Below are 15,041 nucleotides of genomic sequence, written 5' to 3'. Positions count from 1 at the left end.
CAGCAGAGGTCAGTGTTTAACTGTAGCAGCTGAAAAGGACCAGACTCACAAAAAATAACATATTTTTACTTTTACTTCATCCAAATTGTGACATCAAAAGTGTTGTTTGAGAAACATCAGGTTTTACTGCAGACTTACTGCCTGCAAATGAGCTATTTTAAGATTTTAAGAGTTACAATAAAGTTTTCCATTAAACTTTTTGATGTCCTCTTTTGGATTGCTCAGTTTAAAATGGACAAGTCCTTATACTGTGACAAACAAGGGCAAAATATCTGCTACTACAAGGAGACAACATGCTTATGCCCAAACTATTCCCATTTTTAAAAAATCATTGATAACTGACACAGTGAAAAACAAAGACCCCATGTCAAATCCCCAGTCTTAACAAAGGATCAAAATCAGAATTTTATCAGCATTTTATGAATTTATGAGGGAATACCTCATGGAATGATTGAAAACCTTTATTCCTTTGCTTATCTCAGGCTTGGTGGGAGAAAAAGAGGTAGAAAGAATGGGTAGAAATGTGAGTGGTGTGTAACCTACTGATATGTGAAAGATACTGTGATGTTCCTGGGCATTACAGATAAAAAATATTAAATATGAACTAAATGTAGGCTACTAGGAAAGATGTTGTCAGGAAGATATATAGTATGATGAGGTTATCACAGCAAAGCAGCGACAAGTGCTCACCTAGAGGAGTGCAATTTAGCTGGAAAAAACTGGACACCTTAAAAAAAATCAGTAAAGACACCTGAAACATCAGCCTTTCAGAAAACAATTCTTTATTCAATTCTTTTTGGGAACAGTGCAAGATAAAAAAAAAAAAACAACAACAACAAAAAAACAACTATGGAAAATTATGGAATTAGTGAAGGTTTTGGTAATCGGTCAATGGTTGGACAAGTAAGTATAATTACAGTACTAAAAAAACATGTTTTACTTGTTAAATCTCTTTCAGAGGGACTCAGTGTCATCATCATCTGTCACCATTTGCATCTTCTTTTTCCTCCTCTCTTCCTCCTCCTCCTGCTCCTCTTCTTCCTCTTCCTCCTCCTCCTCCTCCTCCTCCTCCTCTTCCTCCTCCTCCTGCTTCTCGTCCTCATCCTTCTCCTTTTCGTCATCAGTTTCTTCTTTTTTCTTGCGCTCTTTTTTGGGGCGAAACTCCCTGTATATTCCAGTCAGAGCTTTCGCTGCTTCCAGAGACACTTTGAGCTGGCCAATCACCTCTTGGTCTTCATCCACGCTCACGACTAAAGAAAGACACAAAGACAGGCATGAACACATACTGCAAGACACTTCCGTATGTGGGCTTCTAAAATCTGCAGTTGAAGGAGGCCATTGTGAAATGTAGGTCAATAGCAAATAAATACTATTGTGCAAAATCCTTATCTCAATATATTGGCTTTTTGCCCACCGACTTATGTGTGGTGAGATGCTTTGTGCTTTGTAGCAGGTACACCTCTGTTTGTCCACTCTTTATGTAGATATTATTTTGTTTTTTCTTTTGCAGAAAAGACGAGAAGCATTGCACAAAGCCAACACTCACTGTCAATCTGTTTTTCGAAGACATCGTTTCCTGTGAGCAGCAGCTCCTGCAGGTTCAGGAAGGCGTGTCCGACGTCCACACACTCCTCGTCATCATCCATCGGCTCGCTGACCACAGTGAACTTTAACCTTCCGTGACACACACACACACACACACACACACACACACACAAACACAGGTTTAAAGTTTGTGGGTTGTATGCGTGCTCACATAGACAAAAATGATGAATTCATGCTTATGTTTCAGCTTTACCTGCCCTGGCTGGGATCAGTGCCCTCCAACATGGTGTAAAGATACTGCCTAAGTGGACCTGACTCTGAACCATCCACATATATCACTGAGAGAGAGAGAGAGAGAGAGAGAGAGAGAGAGAGCAATAGTAAGGGTGAAACAATGATTTGCAACATAAACACAGACTTATACACAAAGCTCATCTGCGTCTCACCTCGAGTGAAGTTGTAGTGAATCTCTTCTCCCTTGGTCGGTTTGCGCAGGGACATGGGCGTCTCCGTCGTCTCCATCGGGACGCCCAGCAGCCGATACTCCACGTAAACCTGCTGCACCGATTTGTCCTTCGCCACGTGGGACGACGGGCCAAACGTCAGGGACAGAATCTCAACTCTCAGCTTGTCTCCCTGAAACACAGCAAAGGTCAACTCAGGTCAGCAGCAGCAATCAGAGAAACACGCAGCAACACCAAGGTATACATTCATTCATGCAAGTGTTTCCCCTGTGAGTGAGGGTCAAAAACATCAACCGATGTGATAAAACACAGGAAATCCCTCTGCTTCACCCATTCTCCCCCTCAAATTCACTCACTCAATCAGTTTGTACCTTTCTGATTTTTCGTTTTGGTGGAACGATGATAATATCGCTGTGCACTGAGCTTGACTCGGCAGACTCCCGCGCGCCACTGTCTCCTGCAGCACGTAATGAAATGCAGAAAGCAAATTAACATGATCTCAGATAATTTTTGGTACCAATGCCAGTAAAATTGCATAATATCATGTACAGGTATAGCATTTTTGAGAATAAATGTCATCAAGCAATTTGTGAAAACATATCACAGCTTTCCATGTTTTTCACACATATTTTCTATATTTACTTTAATGATTTAATGACACCCATATACTTCAAGTGTTTATGCTATAACATGAAATGCTACTAATAGGAACCGAACCAGTGGATGTGCAGAGGTGAAAATGGTATTGAACATCTTGTCTCAGCCTGGGCAAGTTGGAAAAAGGCTATTCTGCCCAGAGTGTTTGAGTATTTCTGTCAAAGTCAGTTTGTATGAAGAAATCAGTTTTGCATCAGTCAGTTTCCCCAGATTGTTAAAGCAGATGGCAGAAACCCGAGGCAGGTCCTGAGGCCCATTGTGCCTGTAGGGAATATGAATAGTTACCGCTGTCACTCCTCTCCTCTTCATCCATGGACACGTGATCCACTGGGGAAACGTTCTGAGAAGGAGAGAGGACATATGAGACCCTTTGTTGCACCATTTAATCCTCAATCCATTTCTTTTTGTTTCTATATGTGTATAAAATATTATTTTTAATCTCTCCTAGGTGATCAGATTAGAAAATGAGCTCCTACCCGAGTCCTGACATCACTGGCTGAGCTCCTCCTCGACAGTGGGGTAGGCGACCGTCTTGGAGAAGCTCTGTCTGAAGATCTTAAATGACATTAAATGACATTTCTTGAATTAGTTTTTTCTTCAAAATAACTATTTATCCTCAACACGATCATTGACAATGCAGACGAATTTCCTTGATTCAGTGTTTTACATATATATATATATGTGTGGGATGTTTTCCATTCATTCATTCGTTCATTCAAACCTTTATGAGCCAGAAACTTTTGACTCTTTTTTCCTACTGGAACAAATCATAATTATATGAATGTACAACAGGTGCCAGCACTTACACAGACACAGACCGGGCAGGAGTGGCGCGGCCTGGCTCAGGCGTCAGATGACGTCTGCCCTGGTAAACGTCAGTCGGCCTCTTGGTGGATCTCCTCCCCTCCGGGGACTGGAGCGGCGTGGCTGGTGATTTCACATCCCGCGATCTCCTCTGTTTGATAGGTAGAGGTTGAGGCTTGGGCTACAGATGAATTAATATACATACTACAAATTCTTGGTATTTAATAGTTCTTTCAGAAACACTTTGTTGCTTTACCTGGGCTTTTGTCTCTTTCTGCACTGGTTTGGTTTCTCTTGACTCAAATAGCTGAGTCTGTGGTGACAGGATAAAAAAGGAGTTATTTAAGCTATTACTGACTGAATGGAATGTTTGCACAGTTTCTTAAATGAAGCTATATATTCAAAACTCGAGTTTGTGACATGTCAGAGAAGAAAATAAACTCACCTTCACTCTTGGCTTGGCTATGGGCCTCTGCAACTGCTCAGCCTCCTGTCTCCTCCTCTTCTCCCTCTCAAGACTTTCCATGGGTCTGTCCTGTCTCTCTGCTTCCCTGCTCTGTTTCTCCATCCCTCTCTCTGCTCTGTCCTTCTCCCTCCGTCCCCGGGACTCCACTGGTGGTTGGAAAGGGTACCTCCATTTTATCTGCACCCTGACCAGGCCCCGCGGTCCACCAGCAGGATCCCTGAGCACATAGTCACCTGGCAGCACAGGAAAAACAATAAAAGATATTACAGAGACAATCAAGTGTCTGGACTGCTCACACTGATTAAGAAAGGCTGTATCAGATCCATTATATTAATAAATGTGTGCACATGGCCAGTGGGTGAATCTACTTTCTTGTATAAACCCAGTGCTGCAACCAAACCTGACAAAAACCCTGACGTTTCTCAAAGCAAATCCAGTTTTTCAATCTTCTTTCTGTCTCACCTCTGATCTCCCTGCCTGTAGCCAGGGATCGGAGTGGGATGGGGGTCTTGGCCAGGTAGGCTGGTGGTATCTGGTCGTCACTATCATCAAACACGTACACCCACAGATTGCCAGACCTGGAATTAGAGTTGAAAATTGTCAGTACTCTGCAAAGCACACTTCATCTATAAAAAGTTAACTTTAGAAACTGAGAACAAATTTGTAAGCTTCTTTAGGATACATTTGAAATTCAGCCAGACACTTTATAATACCATCTCAATGCTGTGCCTGAGAGTGAGGAACATCAATACACATTTTACATGTAAGGGACTATTTATCAAACAATTAGCTAATAAAAATAGAAATTAAATCATAAAATTTACATATTTCCATACCTTATCGAACATATATTGCAGTAATATTCTTATATAGATATGTAGAGAGTGTGTCATATTTCATATATATTTGAGACTCCTATGGTATCATTCTAACATTCCTGTAATGTTCTTATTGATACTATGCTGTGATACGTATGTAGCAGCCTTTTTCAATTTATTATAAGCTTTGTGCAGCTCTGGGTCGAGTGTGGTGTCACTTCATACCTCAGGTAGTGCAACACGTCAGCTGTTACTGCCAGCGGGTAGCTGACGGTGTCGTTGAACACCGGGTCAGTGGTGCATTGGACCGTTGGAGAGACGTGAGGCGCCAGATCGTAGAACCTGTAGGACAGGTACGCGTCAGGAAGTAGTCCCGGCCAGCGCGTGCTGAGGCCCACACAGCGCTCCATTAATACCACCAGCTCATTGGGTATCCCTCCGCCAAAGTCATGTAGCTTCTCCTGCGAGAGAAAAATAACCGTAAACAACAAATTCCTCATATAAGCAAATTATAGCATAAGTGACATACATTACTTAATTTATGGTGAGGTAAATGGGTGCTTCAGCTATCTTCTTCACTTAATGTGCTGACAGTACACACATACATACAAAATGGAACAGAGAAATGCTGGTTATTTGTAGTGTATTTAGTGCATTTATATGCAAATGTATAGTATATAGTCTACTTTATTTTCAGTTAATATCCCAAGACAGATAGGAAAAATGCATATGATTTCACCAGCCTGGACCAAAGGAAATAAATACAATTGCTTATTTGTGTACCAGGCTAAAATTATTTTGGAATCTCTGGGCTGAAATGAAATATTTCTTTTTTTTTTAGACTAGATCTACATAGGCTGTATATTTAACCTCGTGACCAGTGTCCTGCCAGCCGAAAAAGGGCTGCACAGGACTCCTCAGTGTCGCTGCCCTCCTGTCAGCTCCTCTCCCAGCTTGGGTGTCCATGGGCTCCGCAGGGGGGAAGAGACGCACCCAGAAATCCACAATGCCAATGACGTCACCCGCAGAGCCTTGGAGAGACGAGAGGGAGAAGGCGAGAAAGGAAATCAAAAGGGAAAAAGAGGGGTAAATAGATTTCAATGGTAGGTTTTAGCAGCGTGCATTGTAAATGTTTTGCTGCTCCAAAACATTTATAGTGAGTAACACGTGTTTTGACCTCGGTTGGTTGTTCCTTTTGGTTTGCGCACCTGACAAAACCAACAGAGGTTGAAACGTTTGTTACTCATAATCAGTGTTTTGGAGCAGCATGCTGTATTAGGCATATTGCACATTTATCAGTTCCTCACTTAATTTGCATAGTGCACCTTTAAACCATTGTTAAAGCATAGTGAGAACTCTTGAGAAAGTCAGTATAACACAATCTTTTTCCTCCACACCTGTGATATTGAAACATCCACCGATGCGTTCTCCTTTTCTCTCCATGGCTGCTGCAAGGGACATCTGTCCCCTTCCATGGGTCAGAAACTTCACCCCTCCAATTGCCTGGTGGAGCTCCACTCTGACCTTTGACCCTTGACCTCCCAGTCGGCCTAGGTCGCGGGCCGTGAGAGCGTAGCGGGATGTGAAGCCATAGTTGGGTTGACTTCCTGACACCAGAGGCGTGGAGTGCACCTCAAAGTCCAGGAGGGAGTACGTGCAGAATGTCACGATGTCCCCACCTACGTCCACCCCTGTTCGAATGCCAGCCATGGTCCGCAGCCCTCCTGGGGTGAAGGTGGCGGCCTTGAGGAGCAAAAGAGAAGTGAAACTAGATTAAAAAGCAAATCAAAACACGCAAAAAATATGTCCACTGTTTATATATGCATGAGTGCATGTATGTGTGGCTTTTCAGGGACCTTGAGGTGAATCTCCAGCAGCGCCTCCCCAGCCCTGAGCTGAGAGAAAGACATGTCATCCTCGATGGGCTGGGCCACGTCCTGGTCTCCACCTGGCCAGGTGTACTGGATTGGAATGGTTCGTTTGTAGTTCCTGGGGTTGTATGCTAACTCCTTCAGTTGGGCTTTAGAAGAAAAATGGAAAAATGAAGATATAGTTGAACAGATTTTTTGTTATTGGATGCTCTACCCGAACATGCTCTTAATACCTTGTAAAGTGTTGTTCTGAAGAGCCCTCTTGGATAAAAGTTTTTCTTTCTCTGCCATCATCCTCCTGGTCTCCTCCTTCTCTCTCTCTAATCTCTGGTTCACTGTGTTTAACTCCTCCTTGGGGGGGAAAGAGAGTTTGAGTTGCAGTGGATAGAAGATACGTAAAGATGGAAAGAAGACAGGGTGTTGAGAGAGAGAGCAAAGCATGGAATTCACAAGAGCACTGATTACACTTTATGATGTCACATTGTCAGATTTCTGTGTGTGTGTGTGTGTGTGTGTGTGTCTGTGTGTGTGCGTGCGTGCGTGTGTGTGTGTGTACCTGCAGGTCTTTACTGATGCGGTGCTCCAGCATTAACAGATTTCTGGTTTTCTGTAATTCCAAGACAGTCTCAGCGAGCGACGCCTGGACGTCTGCCAGCTCACGGGGCGAGTCCTCCACCTTCATCACAGACCCTAAGAAATGCAGGCCCTCCCTGCTTTCCTGCTGCTGCCTGAATGCCTGTAGAGAATATGACAAGTTTCTTTATAAAATTAATCCTCCAATAAAACACTCTTTTGAAGCAAATCCCAAAGGAAATGCGAACGTTTTCTTTGAGAGGAGAGTCTGTTCATAAGGCCGGAGGTGGGAACTGCCACATCATTATCATAAATGGAGAGGGACTCTTGTTTTTTTTTTTTTTTTTTTTTTTTTTTTTAAACATTGAAAATATGTCCAGCATGGATAATAGAGGTACAAGAGAGTACTAACCTTGATCTGCATGAGGGTTTCACTGAGCTCCTCAGTGCTCATGTCAAACTCCTAGAAGAAGACATGGATATGGGGTAAAATAAGATTCAACACACAGGACTTGTGAAGTAACAATTTCATGGGAATGGTCTTTACTTCCCATCTTCCCTCACCTTCGTGACAGCGTCCAGTCTGGCCTGCAGAGTCGCCACTCGTTCTTTGTAGTGGTGAAGCTCCCGCTCCAGGTGGCCCGACTTTTCTCTCTTCAAGCCAGATGAGTCAGGAAGCGCTGCTAAATTAATGGGATTGTAAACTGAGCAAATGTTCAATTCTGTTTCCATACAATCATTTTGTGAAGACTTACATTGTTTCTCAGGCGTTATGCAATTTCATTGTTATATGAAATTAAAATTAAAAGTCTTGTAGAAGAAAAAATAATATACAAAATACTTCTGGAGAAGCAAAGAAATACTATTAACAGTTCTGTACTGCCTGAATTGTTTCTAATGCTTCCCTCTGAAAATCTAGAGCTAGAAAAATGGCTGTTTTTTGTGGTTTGTTCCATGTCAGCAACTCTGTTATTCACCTCTTGCTACTCTGTAAAACTTGCTATAGCAAAGGTAAAGTAAAACATGCTTCCCACTGCTACCTGATGTAAAAATCTGACTTTTCTGTGACACTTTATATCTATGTTGGAGAGCTTCAATTTTCAAAGCTCTATATATTCCAGAAATTCAAGGAGACATATGATAAAAAGAAAGGATTTTGCTCATTGTCTAACTCCGGTTGCATTTGATTTTTCTCAGTGCTAACCAGCTGAGGCGGGATGCCCTACCTCTTTCTCTCTCTCTCTGCTCCACCAGCATCTCTTTCTCCCGTCTCAGCCTCTCTTTCTCCTCCTCCACCTTCCCCCTCTCCTTCTTCTCTGCCTGCAGCATCTCCTCCAGTCTCTGGATGCGATTCCTCCAGACTGCATCGCTCTCTCTCTCCCTCTGCTGGCCCGCACGGCGCTCTTTATCTGTCCGGACATCAGGGACGCTTCTGGAGGACAAGGTACTGAGAGGACGAGATGTAAACAGACATGCTGGTTTTCCCTCTCACATACAGAAAAGGTTTCAGACCAAAACAAACTTTTCCTAAAATCACTGATAAATATCCAGAATGCATGAGTGGAAATAAAATACATTTTATCAGTTCATGGCTGGATAAAAACTAGATAATTAATAAACCTTTTTAGGCTGACCTAAATCTCAATGATATGAAATTCAGACTACTTGTATCATAATAAGTTGTACCAAAATGATATAACTTATGTAAGGGCCTCTAAAAGAAAAACTATAAATGTATATTTATTGTTGTGTGCCTTATGATGATCACCACTAGAGGTTGTATTTTATCCATGTTTTCATACTGTTACATAATTATTGGCAGCTTCTCCTTCATGCTGTCCTGATATCAGTTTCCAAACCCTCTTATCAGTGTGTTGCATCGTATTTTTGGGATTCAAGGTGTTTTGTTTTCCAGAGTTGGGGTTGATATACGTTTTGATGAACACGCGGCAAAAGGCTTAATCTCTCACCTCTCCAGTAGAGTGTCATGGCTTTGTTTCAGCAAAGCCTTCTCTCCCTCCAAGTGTGATATCCTCTCCTGGAGCTGAAAGAGGAAGAAAAGGCTAATCCGTTACCAACTAACCCTAACCCTAACCCTAACCCTAACCTTGACCCTATCCTTGCCACTTGTGATTACCTGCTGTGTAATGTCAAATGGCTGCTGTGAAAAAGGTCCATGGTGTAAAATCAGGAAATACAGTGTGATGATCCAAACAAATGACCCTCTACTTAGATGCATTCTGGTGTTACACATGCCCATCTTATAGATAGTCTGGGTGTATGTGTGTGTGTGTGTGTGCAGAGCTGCAGCACCTCCTCCAGGGTGCGATGAGACAGGGTGGTGCTCGTGAGCCGTCCCTCCAATGTCAGTGCTCTCTGTCTCTCCTGCTTTAGCTGTTCACTCAGCTCCTCCACCTTCTCCAGCAGAGCTCCCTGGCTTTTCTTCAGTGACCTCTGATTCTGGGGTGAACACAAACACGCGCAACATGAACACACACACACACACACATAAACCCACCAAAGGACTATGAGCAGTGAAGCCGGTGAGGGTTTGGAGCACTTGTTTGAAATGCTGTAATGTGTTAATGAGCTTTGTGTGTGTGCCAGGGCATTTACCTCTTCTAGCTGTTTCTCATATGCCTGGGAAAGGATAATAAACATGAGAGAGCATGTGAAAGAGAGAGAAAAATTATTCAAAAACACTGACACCAGTCACAGATCACTGAACTGGTGTCCTCGAGTTGAAAATGACTCAACTATGAAACTCGAATTATTGACCCAGTGCCTACAAACTGCCCTAAAATAAGAAAGAATAATGGATTGACTAAATAAATGACAAAGATCACCTGACCTCTTGCAGGTCTTTTAGTTTCTCCTGGGTGATTCTCAGGGCGGTGCTCTTGTCTGAAAGCTGCTTTTGCATACGGATCAGATCCACATTCTCTCTGATGGTCAGTCTGAAAAAAGAAATATGTACAGTTGGGCTCTAATCTATTTTACAAATATTATAGCTGTGATAGTACTTTTAATAACATTAGTGGTAGTAGTGGTGCCGGTAGAGTTAGTGGCATTTGTAGAAGTAATAATAGCAGTAGTAGTAGTTGTGTTGTAAGAGTAGCAGTTACAGATGAGTCGGTCCAAAACAGAGAAGTAATACTTAGTAAAATACTTAGCAACTATAAAAGATGTATGGGCAAGTGAGATAGAGGATATCTTCACATATCTTCTGTAGCTACCTGTGTCCCTCTGCCTGTTGCTTCCTCATCTCTCTCATAGTTCCTTCTAGCTCTTTCTCTTTCTCTTTCAGAGTGTCTCGGAGCGCCTGGGCAGCCAGCTCCACCTCCGCTGCCCTCACCTGCTGGGTGTCAACCATACTGGACCGGCTGGGAGGGAGAGAGGTAGAGGAGTGGAGGGCAGACAGAACGGTGGGATGGTTGTAGATTAGGGGGAAAAAAGGGAAGGGTAAGATGGTGGGAGGGAAAGGAGGTGAGGGTGGTGAGTGATGTGGTTAGGGTAAGAGAGGGAAGGAGAGAGGATGAGGACAGACAGAGAGAGAAGGAAGGATGACAAAGGAAATGAATGCAGTGACAGTGGTAAAGTGACAAGAGGAATCGTGGGGAGAAGGATGAAAAAAACATAGAATTCAAGAAATAAATAAATAGAGACAGAGCAAGGGCAGAAATAGCAAAGATTCAATAGCTTCAGTGCAGCATCCTAATGCAATGCCAGTTATAACAGACATTATATGATCAGGAAGGCTATGAGACTTCATGTCTGTTGTAAGTGTCAGGCATGGAGGCAGGAGTCTATATTTACCAATCATAAAGTGCAAAGCAATAAATAAAAATAAAACTATACTGACAAATCAATTCAAATCAGTTGCTGACATTTGGAAGATAGGAGGCTAGGTAGGACATGGCTGATATGAGAAAGCAGCGTTCAGTACTCAAGTGAACTCCGTCAACTATTTCAGCTCTTATCCCAACAATGTGAGCATCTACTCTAATGATCTGCAGGCAGGTATTCACTCACAGACCTGAGCAGAGACTGTCTGTTTGGGGAAAAAGGGGTGGGAGAGAACAAAGTTGAATGGATGTCACTGCTTATCAGTACGACATGCATAAACACACATAAGCACATGAATAGTCCTGCACAACTTACATCCACGCACAGTGGACACTTACAATCTCTCGATCATTCCCCTGGTGTCCTCCAGTGTGGTGCCGCAGCGGGGCGGAGCTGTCTGAGCCGCCCTCCTGACTCCGCCCTCCCCATCCATGCTTTTCCCTGAACACAGAATGAGGAAGAAAAGGAGGAAGGAACTGTTGTCACTGTGTTACCTCCATTTATCAGAAATAAGAATTTCCTTGAGAGAAATTTCCTTGAGTCGAGAGATATCTATTGTGAATTTGCATTTATTCACAGAAACAGACGCACACACACACGCATGCACACATGCTAAGTAAGAAGAATTAACCTGTTACAATAATAAGATCCAACACATTGAAACACACCCATCCACACAGACACACCTTTGCTGAACCTGTGGTGTGTGCGTCCCCCGAGATCCAAAATGTGCTGCCTGGCCAGGCTGAGTTTGTTCTGCAGCAGCCCCTTCTGGCTCTCCAGTGAAGTCACACGGGCCTCCAGCTCCTGTATGGTGTCCTCCATGTCTTGCTCCCTGACCCCCTCTGACGCGGGACGGGCCTGTCGGAGACGCGCCAGCCGGGTGGACATCCTGGAGGAGCAACAAGGAAGGCGCATTTTCTTAATCACTGCATGGGAGAGACTGGGATAAGTGTGGGAAAGGCCACTCCACCATGTGCAGTGTGTGTGTGTCACCTGCGTAGCCTCTGTTCCTGTGTGCGTGTGTGATGTCTCAGTGTGTTGTTCTCCTCCAGCAGCCGGAGACACTGGTCCTCCAGCTGCTCCCTGGGAACCCGAAACAGATGCTGACGATCTGAGAGAGAGAGCGTAAGATCCTGGTAACTATGGGCTCAAGTTACCTACTAGTTTGGTTATGAATGGGTTTATATAGGTATGAAATGGGCTGTAGGTTCAGACTCTCAGTATTCATGTCTCAGCCTTTTTGTGTATGCTCACCTAAGGGGACCAAATGTCAGCACTGAGAGTGGCTCCCCATTCATGGCAATGTTCATGCAAACCATAAGAACAGCTGAAAAATTCCCTGTCTGTGCTTTTTTTTATTTTATTTTTGTCTTGCTTCCATAGAAAACATTCACAGTGTGTTATATTCAAAAGGAATCTTCAACAGTATACCATTCAAATTACCGTGTATGGAATAACAATACCATATCTAATACGAAGTGCACTGACTAATAATGTTACATCATCAATCGTTATGTCATTCAGTATATTTTATGTTTCTGTTGAACCTCTTGTGAGTGTCAAATGGGTATGAACTCATAGTAGTGTAATAGTGTATTAATAGTGTTTTTAAATGGTGGACATCACGTTTTAGATTGGATGTCTACAAATGGAAAATTTGAAAGGATGGATTTTGCAAACTACCCTCACCTTTTAACTTCATGACTTGGGGTTTCTTCCATGACTTCACGTTGCGTACATTATCTAAGAAGAATAAAATACAGCCAGCTTTAGTCCACAGAACCAGGCGCACAACATACCTATGTATCTATATCTACATCCATTTTCACAAATATACACATATCCATGCACTTACATGGACCTGGGGCAGTGGGCATCAGTCCGCCCCGCATCAGTCCCACATCTCTGACCGGGAGGTCCCCGGCCGTCTCGTCCGCCACTGGTGACATCACGCCGATCCTCTCAGACTCGGCCAATCAGACAACTCTCAGGTGTCAAAATAGCACCAGGGATGCCATGCAGCTGGTTCAGTGGCTGAAACTGATAAGCCTGCACTTCTTATCCTTGCTGATAACAGCATGACCATAACTTGTGACATTTATAAATCCTCAAGGACATAGACATACAGTGTTGTCAGCTGGGGAGGTAATCTAGCTTTTGGTTGACAGGGAAAAACATTTCTTCTATCCGCTGGGTGTAATCTGCCCAAGCCGGAAGGGGCTGCCAGCCCCCCCAACAACCTGCTTGAGCTCTGTTGTCTATTTCAAATGAAATCATCTGCCAGAAATCCAATTTAACAAAAATGCTACCTTTTTGGTAATGTGAAATGTAAACCGTCCATAAAGCAGCAACACTATTTGCAGCTGAAATAGGACTGATGTTGTTATTGTTAAATCTGCATACATACTGCACAGTCAGATGAGGGATTACTTGCTTGCTGATATCAATTTTTGCCTAAGATTTGTCTACAGTGCTTTCAAGGTACAAAAATATCAAACAGCAGGAGCACTGCTGTGCTGACAGTGGGTTACAGCGTCAATTTCTCTCCCATATTAGTCAAAAATACAAACACAGAAAGATATATTGGTCAAATAATGGACTTACCCTTGCCCGGTGCCCGTCTAAACAAATATCAAGTGTGTAATGTCTTCATGCAGTGTCCTGCTGACACGTCCAACCTGTAAACCCTCGAGGGAGTGTCTCCAATCAGAACTACCATATCAGTTTTAATCCCTCTTCATCCCTCCTTCTTTCTTCCCTTCTCAACACCGCTTTCGTCTTGTCTCCTGACTGAAATTTGCTCAAGGGGAAGACTTCTGCTATAGTATTAAATGATCATGTTTAAGTGTAAATAAGTGTCTATGTGAATGCCTGTGAGAGTGTGTGTCTGTGTGTGTGGGTGTGTGTGTGTGTGTATTGCTTTCTCCCACACCTCAAACCTGTAGTCTGCCTCCCCATCTGCCATCAAACTAATCCCATCTCTGTGCTAATCTGATTAGCAGGCTGTGCTTTCTAAACAGTGGTCCGCACACAGTTTTGTACTTCAGCCTGTAATGGTTGAAGGTAGTTACTAACAACGTGAGGCTGATTTATATCTGTACTCAAACTGTCATTTCTTACAGGAGAGGTGAAGATTGAAGAGAACAAGAAGAAGGGCAGGAAAAAGGAGGAAGTTTAGAGAATACAGTGGTTTAAAGGGTTATGCGGGAGGGAAGTAAATAACTGTGAGGAGTTCTGTGCGTTTAATATGTCAAACTGTCCCTCACATAAAGGAAACACCAAACAGTAGGTTTCCTCCTTTAATAAAAACATGAAATTGATAATATCTCTGCAGTGAGGTTTTGCATATGTGTTAAACAAATGCTGGCAGGAAAGTAAAGCAAAGGATGGTTCAAGTTATGAATCATCTAAAGACCTTTGCTTGCAGAAGTAGTTTTGTTTGGAGAGAGATTCGTTTTTATTTGTGAAATATAAATTCCTTGTCAAGTTTTAATGCAGGATGTCAAGCTCAGCCACACGGAGAGTGTTGGGCTGGAGGAGTCTTCATCACAGCTACTCAGGAGTCTGAAGCTCTTCCAAGATTTATACAGAATTAGAGGCTATATTCAGGACAAAAATGACCTTTAATTGGGACAAACTCCTCAAACTTATCATCAACAAATACTTTAAATACCTATCTGGAATACTGAGTGTAGCCGCTAAAAATAGAATTACCAAAAAAAAAAAAAAAAAAAAGTCTTAGACTGGGCACATCATCAATAGAGAATAGAATAATAAGAATCAGAATCAAAATAATCAAAATCAGAAATACTATTTATTGATCCCTGAGGGGAAATTGGGTCAGTTTCAGTTGCTCACATTCACAAGAGAATAATTAAATTATAAGAAATAGAAAGACATACAAAATATAAAAAAAAATATGTGCCTTACAAATTGTAGAAAGTATGTGCATTACGTATAGAGGACATATTTATGAAATGTTTGTAATGGTGAA

At 42.7% G+C, this 15,041-nt stretch overlaps 1 protein-coding gene across 3 annotated transcripts; it reads right to left on the bottom strand.

Moving 5' to 3' along the window:
- Positions 1–762: 762 nt before the first annotated feature.
- On the bottom strand, positions 763–13,985 carry rpgrip1 (RPGR interacting protein 1). Of its 3 annotated transcripts, none has more exons than XM_030076284.1 (32): positions 13,652–13,985; positions 12,903–13,087; positions 12,737–12,790; positions 12,041–12,158; positions 11,731–11,936; positions 11,383–11,485; positions 11,235–11,249; positions 10,435–10,581; positions 10,050–10,155; positions 9,815–9,838; positions 9,512–9,658; positions 9,169–9,242; positions 8,425–8,645; positions 7,763–7,881; positions 7,611–7,661; positions 7,182–7,361; positions 6,859–6,976; positions 6,611–6,774; positions 6,152–6,497; positions 5,625–5,785; positions 4,980–5,215; positions 4,399–4,514; positions 3,916–4,169; positions 3,727–3,783; positions 3,473–3,621; positions 3,143–3,221; positions 2,952–3,006; positions 2,381–2,466; positions 1,992–2,181; positions 1,799–1,883; positions 1,547–1,674; positions 763–1,250 (listed from the first exon to the last, which is right to left on the bottom strand). In XM_030076284.1, exons 2-32 carry the CDS (start codon positions 12,994–12,996, stop codon positions 955–957), a joined length of 4,179 nt encoding a protein of 1,392 aa, XP_029932144.1. In that variant the 5' UTR covers positions 12,997–13,087; positions 13,652–13,985; the 3' UTR covers positions 763–954. The 3 variants fall into 3 exon arrangements, with proteins under 3 accessions (XP_029932144.1, XP_029932145.1, XP_029932146.1); XM_030076285.1 differs by having other exon boundaries at positions 7,763–7,878; XM_030076286.1 differs by having other exon boundaries at positions 12,909–13,087.
- Positions 13,986–15,041: the final 1,056 nt, after the last annotated feature.

Source organism: Myripristis murdjan, chromosome 18, assembly GCF_902150065.1.
Source record: "Myripristis murdjan chromosome 18, fMyrMur1.1, whole genome shotgun sequence".
Taxonomy (NCBI): Eukaryota; Metazoa; Chordata; class Actinopteri; order Holocentriformes; family Holocentridae; genus Myripristis; species Myripristis murdjan.
The sequence above is the reverse complement of the archived record's forward strand: the minus strand, read 5'-3'. Positions and strand labels throughout refer to the sequence as shown.

Bases quoted from the DNA above. Each gene is read 5' to 3' on its own strand.
- rpgrip1 (XM_030076284.1), bottom strand. From the start codon at position 12,996: ATGTCACCAGTGGCGGACGAGACGGCCGGGGACCTCCCGGTCAGAGAT. The intron at 7,362-7,610 runs GTTAGTACTCTC...TATTCTCTACAG, and splicing joins AAACCCTCATGCAGATCAAG to GCATTCAGGCAGCAGCAGGA. The intron at 4,170-4,398 runs GTGAGACAGAAA...CTGTGCTGCCAG, and splicing joins TACAGGCAGGGAGATCAGAG to GTGACTATGTGCTCAGGGAT.